The 10,712-nt window shown below is 47.1% G+C and overlaps 1 protein-coding gene across 1 annotated transcript in view; it reads left to right on the forward strand.

Annotated features, from left to right (window-relative positions):
• The first annotated feature begins 1,006 nt into the window (after nucleotides 1–1,006).
• SALL3 (spalt like transcription factor 3) overlaps nucleotides 1,007–10,712 on the forward strand; it is a 19,923-nt gene continuing 10,217 nt past the window's right edge. The window contains exon 1 of the mRNA XM_027575158.2: nucleotides 1,007–1,088. Coding sequence (XP_027430959.1) covers nucleotides 1,007–1,088 — 82 coding nt within the window. The remainder of the gene's footprint in view (nucleotides 1,089–10,712) is intronic.

Here is a 10,712-nt window from a genome sequence, read left to right on the forward strand (position 1 = left end):
CACCGGAGCCCCGCCGTCCCCTCCCTCCCGTTGGATTTAAGGAGCCGCTGGCGGCGGGGAGGCCCGGCGGGCGGGGCGGGCGCTCCGAGTCGGAGGGGCCCGGGGGGGCGGGGAGACAGGGGGACGGAGGGGAGGGGGGCGCGGGGAGGGGAGGGGAGGAGCCGCGCGGCCCGCGCCGCTTCCGAACCGGAAAGTTGGTCTTGCCGAAGTCCCGCCACCCCGGCGTGCGCACTCCGCTCCGCTCCGGCCGCGAGCCTCGGAGCCGGCCGGCCGCCGGCGGAGCCCGCGGAGGGGACGCGAGCCCGGAGAGGAGAGACGGTCCGCAGACAGGGGCACCTGAGCCTGAGCGCGGCCAGCGTGCCGAGCGAGACCCGCCGCCGAGGAGCCGAGCCGGCCGGCCGCCCGACCCTGCGCGCCCGGAGCGCAGGCGGCGCGGCGCCCGAGCGGGCCGGCGAGACAAAGGCGCCGGGCCGGAGCCCTGCCCGCGGCCGCTCGCTCCGGGAGGGGCGGCCGGGCGGCGGGGGGGCGCGCGCGGGGCGCGGGCGGCGGCGCAGACTCTCTATAAAGGGGCGAGCCCGGCGCGCCGGTGGAGACGGCGCCGCGCGGACGCCGCCAAAGTTTGCCGCCTGCGTCTTGGGCAGCGCGGCCGCCGCACCCCGCGCCCGCCGCCCCGGGCCCCGAGGAGCGCCCGCGCCGAGCCGCCGGGCCGCCTGGGCCGAGATGTGAGCGCCGCCGCGCCGGGTCCCGCAGGCGCCCCTCGCCCCGCGCGGCCGCTAATTGCGAGCGCGGCCTCATTTGCATAGGCCGCCGAGTCCGCTGGAGACCGGCCAATCGGCGCGGCCCGCCGCTAATGGCCATGCATTATTCACCAGCCTAATTGCTCAGCCCCATGCGCGGCCCGCGCAGCCGCCGCCGCCCGCGCCCCGCGCCCCGCGCCCCGTGTCGTCCCCGCCGGCCGCCCCGCTGATGCCGATGTCCCGCTCGGGGCCCGCGCGCCGCTAGCACTATGTCTCGGCGCAAGCAGGCCAAGCCCCAGCACCTCAAGTCGGACGAAGAGCTGCCGCCGCCGGACGGGGCTCCCGAGCACGGTGAGGGGCCGCGGGGGTCTGGTCGGCGGGGGTCGGGCGCGGGACGCCGCGGGCTGGGGGAACTGCTGGTCCCAGAGCCGGTGCGTGGTGCCCGGCCCCGGCAGGCCAGCAGCAGGAACCCCGGTCCTCCCCGGAGCGCGCGGCGCGGAGTTGCGGGCAAGTAAACTTGGTTTGGCTGCTCCGAGTTGGGGCGCAGCGCGCTGACGCGCCGGGGCTCGGGCCGGCTGGGGGCCCGAGCTGCCGGGGCAGGCGGGTTCGGGGGGGGCGCAGGGGGCCGCGCCGCCGACTCCGCGATGCCCTCCCTGGGCCCCTGCGCACGGACGCTGGGCCCGGCCTCGGCGACCGCGCGACCCCCGGGCCAGCGCGGCAGCGGGGACGCGTCCGGAGCTCACCTACAGCCGGACGCGGGCCGGGGAGGCCGCCGCCCGGTTAGCTTTGTTCGGAGCCCGGCCTCGGGGCGGTGCGCGCTCGGAGCGGGGCCGCTGCCTGACCCCCGGCCTGCCCCCCACCGCGGCCGGCTGTCGGCCGCCTCGTGTGCCCCGAGGGCCGTGAGGCCCGCGAGGTCCCGGCGCGCCGACGAGCCCGGATCCCGTTCCGAGGCGAGTAGGAAGTCAGTGTCGCCTGGCCTTTCTAATGGCCGCCTTGGGAATTAAGCCGGCTGAGCCCCGCCGCGGCGTGGGGGTGGTCCTTGCACGCGGTAGGACCCGGCACGTTTCTGGTGGCTCCAAGTTTCCTCGGGCCTTTCCTGTTCTGTTGGATGTGTCGCAGGCACCTCTGCAGCCTGTAGGCTGCCAGGAGCTCCCTCCGCATCCCGAAGGGAAGGTAGGAGCCGTGGAAGTTGGAGGCTGGAGAGCGGGGGACCGGCCGGGCTGCGCTTTGCCGCCCGCGCGTCTGCAGGTCCCCAGGGTGCGCCAGGGGCGGCCGGAGCGCGGGTCGCCGGAGCCGCGCGGAGCTCCGACCGTAGCTCCTGGAAAAAACAGGCCGGCCAACTTTTTTGATTAACCCATTGTAAGTTGTTTCGAGGCAGAGACGCATCTTTTTACCGTGAGACTCGGTGCAAAAAAAAAAAAAAAAAAAGGAGTTTAAGAGTTTATCACACGCTGTTGTAAAGTTTGGCAAAGCAGGTATGTGTCCACGTCGGAATGGGGAAAGGGAGAAAATGCTTATAACACGGTGGGAATTAATGAATTAAATAAAATTAGTGAACTCGTTAGGGTCTTTTTGTCGCTGTGGAGGTAGGGAGTCTTATCTGTAGCCTAGTCACCCAAGATTAGAACAGCAGATATGCTAAAAAGAAACGCTTGCATATGGTGGGTAGATTAAGGACAAAGAATCTTTTTGTCATGGAAATGGATTTTTTTTTGTTTTGTTTACTTCATCACATAGAATTTCTCACACTTGGTTTGTTTTGTATTGCCCTCAATGACTACATGATCAAATGAATGGATTTATTTCTGCCGAATGAGAAAGACAGTCTTTCCTTCAAAAGAACTACATTGCATCCCAGTGAGGAATTTTAAAGCTTTATTATTGTGGCTCCTGAATAGCTTAAAATCGGCTTTCACAGCCGCCCCAAAATGCAACAATGTAAATACTTCTCAGCTTTGTAGGGTCGTTATCAAAATGTGCAATGTCTCCTTTTATTAAAGCATATTTTAATTAATAGAGTAAAACCCCTTGTATTTAACAATTAACAAGCTGAGGCCCTGCTATTCATTTTTAATTTCACGTCAGAAATGTGAGCATGGTGAGCCTAATAGTGTAAACATGTTGAGGGATATGTAGCCTATATTTGAAAACCTAAGATGGAGTAAATTATTTACAAGTTCTCTTTTGAATTTCTCTTGTTACTGAATTTATTTAGAGGTGAAACGTATTCAGGTTTTGTTTTTTGTTTTTTGTTTTTTTGTTTTTACCCATCGTAGGATTAAAGTTTGTCAAGCTTGGGTTTTTCACAGTCGTTGGGAATTGTAATCAAGATATTGCCACAGTTCCTGATCATATTTTGCAACAGGCCAGAAATAGCCTGTCTGGGGCTGAGCCTTAGTCAAGTAGTATGTTTCCTGGATTGTTTTAAAGGTACTTTAGGCAAACTATTTAAAAAATAGTTCTTTCTGATTTAATTATTCTGAAGCTGATTGTTCATGGAGTATAAAAGATACTCTGTTCTCCGTTCACTCAAGGAATGCTCGTGGATGTATTACTTTGTCGTGCTGATCGTTATTAGTAAGATAACTAGAATATTTTTTTAAGAGGAAGGGTCCTGAGAACTCCCTTACTCCAGCATGAATCAGATATTCTGAAAATTGTAAATTTGTTAAATGCAATGGAAAGAAACAGACAGTGCATGAAGTTATAAGAGAGCTAAGTTAGTTTACAGTGTTTTAGAGACAAAGTAAATAGTTCTTTTGTATCAGTTTGGGCGTGACATTAATTAAAGCAGTAGATGCATGAAGTAAAATTGAAGGCTGTTGATAATGCCATGAAAAACACGTACAATTTTTAGTACAATATGGGGAGAGCAGAGGAGCACAGTCACATTAATTTATAGTAAAAAGAGATTAGTTCTTTAAAAAATAGGACTATTTCTCAGGCTTTGGTTTTTAGGCAAGCAGTGAAATCATAGCTATCCAAAAATAGCATCAGTGTTACCCAAATCTCATCATGGAAGAAATGAAATATGACGTATCTAAAATGAGAAGAAGTAACAGTGGTTGGTGTTAAGTTCTAAAGTCATCCTGTTGTAAAATTTATTTGAAGGATGCCTGAGACTTACTTTCCCTGTAAGAACTATCATTTAAAATTGCAAATTATCTCATTCCTGTTTCTGAAAAATTAGAAATAAAGTGATGCAGCTTTACAATTCAGTTAAATATATGCCACGGATAATGAAATCTTTTGAGCCAGCTGAATATTTTTGTTCTAAGAAAAATTAATTAAAACTTCTGACAGAACAGCACTTACACTCCTACTAAGAACTTTAAAAAAGTGTGATATTGCTGTCCTTTGTTGTATAAAATACAACTTAATAAAGATGTATTTTATTGTCGTTAGAAAGAAAATATGTATTTAAGGAAGAACAAAAGGATATTATAATTTAAAACAATTTGCCATCCTGTATTTTGTTTGTTAGCACTAATTGTTTCAAAGTGTGTTTTTATTTTCTGCCAACTTACAGTCGTATGGCTATCTTAAAAATCCTTTTAAATGTGGTGAGCATGTGATTTAAGAATTTACCAGTGGTATTCACAGACTTTGTTTAAATTAAGGGAAAGAAGGCCACCAGCCCTCGGTGAAGGGATCTTTTTTCTTTTATCTGTATATGCATGGTTTGCCTTGAGTACCCCCCCCCAGCCCACACTGCACACATTTACAATTCAGCATTCCAAAAGCAAACAATACAGAAGCCACTTTCTACCATTCGTAGGCAGATTGTTTTCTCTGAAACATGAAAGGTGAAAAGTAACTAAGGGGGGCAGGGGAGGAGAAGAAGAATTTGCAAATATTTATTTTTAAAATAACATTTTAAAAACTTAACCTATTTAAAAATGCATCATTTGGTGGTCAACAAAAAGCATGCCAATTCCCACCTTACAGAGAAAGAACTGATTCTGTAGCAGTTAGGGGGTTTTTATGTACATTTTAAACTTCCACAACACATGCATAATCCAATATTTTTAGATCTGTTCAGAGCCAGAAAAAGAAGAAGGCATGTACCAACAGCAGGAATTACTTAGCAAGCTGATTATTTTTTTGTATACAAGATGATGGCAAAAGCAGGCAAAAGTGGGTCAGATTTCATTTTCAACCGCAGTCTCTAAGAGGCTTTACCATTCATCTCAAGGTAGCTCTGAGAACATTGGTGGGGGGGGGAGGCGGAATTCAGCAAAGCAGCAGCCAAGGTGTCCGTTGTGTGTGCTGAACATCATTTGGAATTTAGCATTCTTAAGTGTGAGAATTGACGCAGGGTGTTTTGGTGTGTTTGTTTTTGTTTTTGTCTTTTTAAGTAAAACAAGTCTTAACTGCTGATGACATTATGCACCATCTTTTAACGTTGCAAAATAGTTTCAAGGAGGATACTTTTTGCACAATATTTACAACAGGAAGGGTTTGTTATTTTATGTTGTTAGTTTTTATTTTCCCACATGATTTTCTTGACTAGTTGCCAGAATAAGACCAAAATATCTTACTTCGTCTTGTAAAGATGTGATCTAATCCTGCTAGTCCTGGGACAGGTTTGTAATGTCAGTGTGTGCTAAGTTGCTTCACATTTCATACAAAATCAGACATAAGTAAAATCTATGTAAAATTGAGTGTTTTGATATTACTTTATATAAACCTCTATATTTAAAAAAAGCCCCGAGCTTAGATTTTTCTCTTGTAATTTGGACACTTTAATGACTTAAACTGTAGTTAACTGTCAGTGTGATTTCCAAGCAAATAGGTCAAGTCATGTTACAGAAAGTGTAAAATATTAATTGAAATAATGAAATAACGTAATGGGCTCTGTTTATGTGAGAGATTAAGATTGATATGTTTGTTAATTAAAGGGGCCCCAGTGGCAGAACCGTCCACCAGAGACCTGCCGGGCACCAGCCCGGGGTCTAAATCCTGTCGTCCGTGGGCCTGTCCTTTCCAGTCACCCCCGGTTTGGCCAGGCCGACCATGTGGCTCCCTGCCCCCTGCTTTGCCGGAAAGCGTCCGGCCGCCCAGCGCCGAGCCGGGCCTGGCCTGAGGTCTCTGGAAGGTAGGGTTGTGGAGTGTGGGAGCTTCCGCCTGGCTCTCCCCGAAGGTGGGTAGTTAGAGGCGCCGTGACAGGCCTTGCTGATTTAACCTTTGCCTGCTTTGCCCTGCCAGGGGTGGCCACTAGATGTCAAGCTCATAATACAATTAGTGCATCTGCGCTGTTGACCTTGGCAACAGGACTCAACACTGTTCTATTAAGTGTTAACACTGAGTCTGAGTGTTAACTAGAGACCCACGAGTCGGCTCCGTGCTGCACGGCTTATCAAATGCCCATCTCGTTCAGCACAAGTGTTTATAGTTCTTCAAGAAGAGAGAACGGGTTTCTTTTGTGTGGCTATTACATCTTGAACTGTTTAATTAACCCTGCAGGTGCCGTGGCACTTGGTCTGCGTTCACCGGCTTCCCTGGTCCTCCTTTCGAGAGTGACCTCTTCTCAGCACCGTTTGGTAATTCCATTGTGCGGCTCCTATATGTGCAGAGCTGCGGGCTTCACCAGCCCAGGGCAGTGGCTTTCCTCAGATGATTCTGTGCATATGTGTAAACTTCGCGGTAAAGTGCTGACAAATAATGGAAATGATGTAATAACCTGAGCCTGAGTACAAGGCGGTTACAGTTCATCAGAGCCTCGCTCCTGGACACAGTGCAGTTCCTGCTTCTCTGGCTGTTTGGACCCAGGTGTGTTTGTACGTCTAAGTGGCTGCGCGTATTTATTTGTTTTATGTACAGTGGATTTGAAAACTGACTGGCGTGGGCGAGAGTGGTAGCGTAGCCCCCCCCCCGAGGAGGCGCGCTGTGGAATGGCATGTGTCAGGTCGGACTTGAGACCATCCTCATCTGAAGCAAAAGGGACCCTGCGCAAACCTTGTTTTCACTCCTCACCAAATTTGGGTGGGGATGGCTTGCATCGCTGACCCGTTTCGGGAGTGTTGGCATGGGTGGGCATGGATAGTGATGCATGTATTTTTGTCCTGGGTGCGCCTGCCACACGGCATCCCACCGGAGGAGCTGCTGTTCCAGCCTGGAGTGCGACCCCCATCTTACTATGTGACGCGGCGTTGGGGCCGAGTTAAAACCAGTGTGTGCTGTGGCTGCTTCCATCTGCATGTGTCCATAAAGGAAACAGTGTTTCCCTCCCTAGTGCTTCACCACACAGATTAGAAGCTGCAAATGTTTTAAACAGAAGACATTTGGTGGCTGTGCCACAGGTGGTCGTTACTTAACAAATTTGAGACGTGGGCCACTGAGTCGAAGAGAGCCCGCGTGCCGGTCAGTGCCGGCGTTCAGCATAACAAGAGTGCCCTCCACTGTTCAGCTCCGTGCGCACAAGCTTGGAGGTTGGGGAAAAGGACAAAATTTCTCTATTGCGTCTGGAATTTCTTCTACATTGTTAAACACAGTAGGGGTCTCTATTTGTCTCCTCCTGTTTCACAGCTTGGGCTCAGTATGTGATAATTCATCTTTCTTTATGGGATTCAGAGCTATCATAAGGAGTTAAAAAGAATTAATTTGCAAGAAAATAAGTGTCTCCTAACAATTTAGGAAAACTTGAAAAATGCTTTCTAGATTTTTAAGGGATGGTAAAGGCAAAGCAGAAAGTACCTTTTCCTTTCCTACAGACCCATGTGGCATTTTATGGTTACTAATTAAAGTGGAAAAGTGAACATCCCTTCTCCCATACTGAACTAGTTCTGCTTCTCCTTTTGTTAATTGTAGGGAATTAAAAATAGGTAGCAAAAGTGTAGCAGAGTAACCATGAGCATTTGAGGTTGATACACAAAATGATGAAACACCCATCTACTATGTGTTTGTAATCGCTTAGCTTTTACTTTACCAGGTACCGTACTCCTCAAGAGAGAAAATTGAAAAGCCTTGCGAGGAGCTGTAGTTGGAAATTTTTAAAGGAAGCATTATGTCTCAGATGTTCTTAAATATATTCCAACAATGCTTTTCATTTGTGGCCTTAAAAAGATCATCCCGGGTATAAATATCCTGCCTGTCTTCTGCCACGTCATTCTTGAGAAGACCGTAGTGTGCCTTTACAGATAGTGAAAACATGATCCGTGCATATTATGTAACAGACCAGGAATTAAAACAGAGAAAAATGAAACCGTTTTGGGGGACTCCTCTCACACTGAGGGGTTTGTTCCTAAGAACGGAAACATTTTTCGTAAACATTCTCTGTGTGTTTTATTAGTGAGAAGAAAAAAAAGATCCATCTATTTTTAAGACTGCCATCGAAGCTATCCTTTTGTTAGAGGCTTTCTCTAAAACGCTGTGGGACCCATTTTCCTTCTTCTGTAGAACCTGCTCCAGAATATTTGAACAGTGATAGAAACCCTGAAAATCTTCAGTATAAATAGCAAGCGTGGGGATAGCTGTGAACTAATTACACATTTCCTCTCGTAAACTGAAACAGCTTTATCTTTCAGCCTCTCTTCCCTCCTCCTGACCGTGTTCAGGAGAACCAATTCAGCTTGAAGCATGGCTGGGCCACGGATGACATGAGCCAAGGAGAGTTCCTCCCAGAACAGCTCTTCCTCACACGGATACGCAGCGGGCTCAGATCCGCGGGGCGCTTGCCAGAGGAGCGGAGACCAGACCCAGACGTGCTTGTTAACCAGGAAGGGAGGGTCCTGCCTGCGTGCTGTCGCGGGGCGAGGTGCCTAGCAGGCTCCTGGCTTGTGCTGGTGACGCCGGGCCCTGTAAATTCCTGCCTCATCCCTGGCCTGTTTACAACCCCAGGTCTCTCCGTCCTTGAACAGTCAGAATGCAGAAAATAAATTACTTTGACAATAATGATAATGATTCTAATGCTTGTTTTTCAAACCCCCTCCCTTAAGACACAAAGAATTTCCAATTGCTTTGGAAATAAATTCCTCACCCTTCGAGGGTTGTCCTGTTGTTACACTGGCTCACTGACATGGTTTTACCTTGGAATAAAAATTTGAAGCCATGTTCACTAATGGGTGAAATAACTTCTATTTTTAACTACAAAGGCCAATTTAAAGAATGTAAATTTAACTACAGGACGGCGGCATGCTTGTGCATCCAAAGAAGTGTTGTCTTCAAACAAGGCAGGGTTAAAGGGCATTAGAAGTTCTCTAAACTGTGAGCTGCATTCAGAGTTTTCCATATGGGTTTTCTTGTTAGAGAAAGCGGTTTTCAAAAAAGAAAAAGAAGACTCGAGTGCTGCCATTTCAGCACATACACACTGAATCGTGGTAGTGAGAAGAGCTGCCACAGCAAGTTAGAACCACTTTATGTGCCCCTGTGTTCTGAACACGTCAGGAGCCGATGCTTCCCCCTGTGCTTGCCTGCGGTCCTCTCCCTTCCACAAGCTCTGTCCCTGGCGAGATGGGCTCATCGGGTTATTTCCTCCCGCTCAAGTCAGGCGAAGTGCTCATGCTTGTTGTGTAATGCAGTTCTCAAAACATGCAACCAGAATTACAATTCCATAATGAAATATGAGCGTTTTTATTCGTACGCATTGTTTTCAAGACTATCTCATGAAATGTGCGGTTCTCTATAACTTTTATGGAATGCGAGTCACCTTCAGATTTTGGTAGTGAAATAATCCTAGCTTACTTTGGTAGTGAATAATCTTAGCAAGTGGGAGTAACGACGGGTTCTGTTGTGTTTGCACAGACCCTAATTAAAAAAACTAGGTGGTGATTCTAAATTATTTGCCCCAAGTAAGAAATTCAAATTATATTTGAAGAATTTTTCCTTAATTGTAATTTTTAAACTATGTTTTAGCTTTAAAAGGCAAATTTATTATGAAACTTGGCTTATAATAAGATCCAACAATTGTCTTGTTAGGTTCATTAACATATTGAACTGTTAACAGGTCCAAATGGCCAGAATGCCATTTTTACACAATTACCTCTGCAGGTTTGCTTTCCTGCTTCAATTTTAAAGGAATATAAGTGGAAGGGTATTCTGCTTTGACAAGAATATCTTCATTATGTTTAGGTAATTATCATTTATAATTGCATTAAACAAAATGGCTTATTATTTGGTAGGAAGGGCTGAGATGCTCTGTGCACAGTTTCTGCAGGTGAGGAGCAGCTGTGGTGTTTGCAGACCCGCCCCTGGGAGAAGGAAGTTACCTGGAAGGGCACTTCCCAGCTTCCATGAATTTGGATGAGAACCCTGCAAGTCCTAGCGCATGAAAAACCAACGGAAACTTAAAAAGTTATCTTTAAAGTAAATGGAGATTTGTTTGGGTCACTTAAGCTCTGAGGAAAACACAGTGTAAAACAAGCATAGTATTTCTGTATTTCCCATATTTGTTACACAGAATGTCTGGGAAATGTTCATTTGTAAGGTATCATTTATTTATAATTAAGTTAATTTTTCTAACATTGAACACACTTTCAGTCAGCCTAATTGTAAGCATTTATGCGTGAATTGTCCCTAACACATAATCCACATGAAGAAAAAGCGTTCTTTGAATAAGATCCACACAGTGTTTAAGCATAAAATTTTAAATGTTTACACCATGTGAATGCTTTTGTGTGCCCTACAATCACACATTTTATCTCTGAGGAGTTAAAGGTAGAAAATATTTCAACAAGTTAGCAATATTTAATTTCTTGGTATTTTTCTCTTTTAAAAGTATTAAAATAAAAATCTTTACAAGATTATAGCAAGCCTTTAATATCATAGCTTTAAATATTGGCAAAGAACTCTTAAGAAATATTCTGTACTGTGTTTAGTTAGAATAGTTAACAATAGTTACAATACAGTGTAACAGTGATTCCAGCCTGATTACTTACTGTATCAGGAACTATTTACCTGAAGACTTTAGGAGTTGTTTTTTTGTTTTTTTTGTCCTGTTCTATAACCTTAGCATGTTTAAAATTAGATTTTGTATAC

The sequence above is a fragment of the Zalophus californianus genome, chromosome 14, assembly GCF_009762305.2.
Source record: "Zalophus californianus isolate mZalCal1 chromosome 14, mZalCal1.pri.v2, whole genome shotgun sequence".
NCBI classification, from domain to species: Eukaryota; Metazoa; Chordata; class Mammalia; order Carnivora; family Otariidae; genus Zalophus; species Zalophus californianus.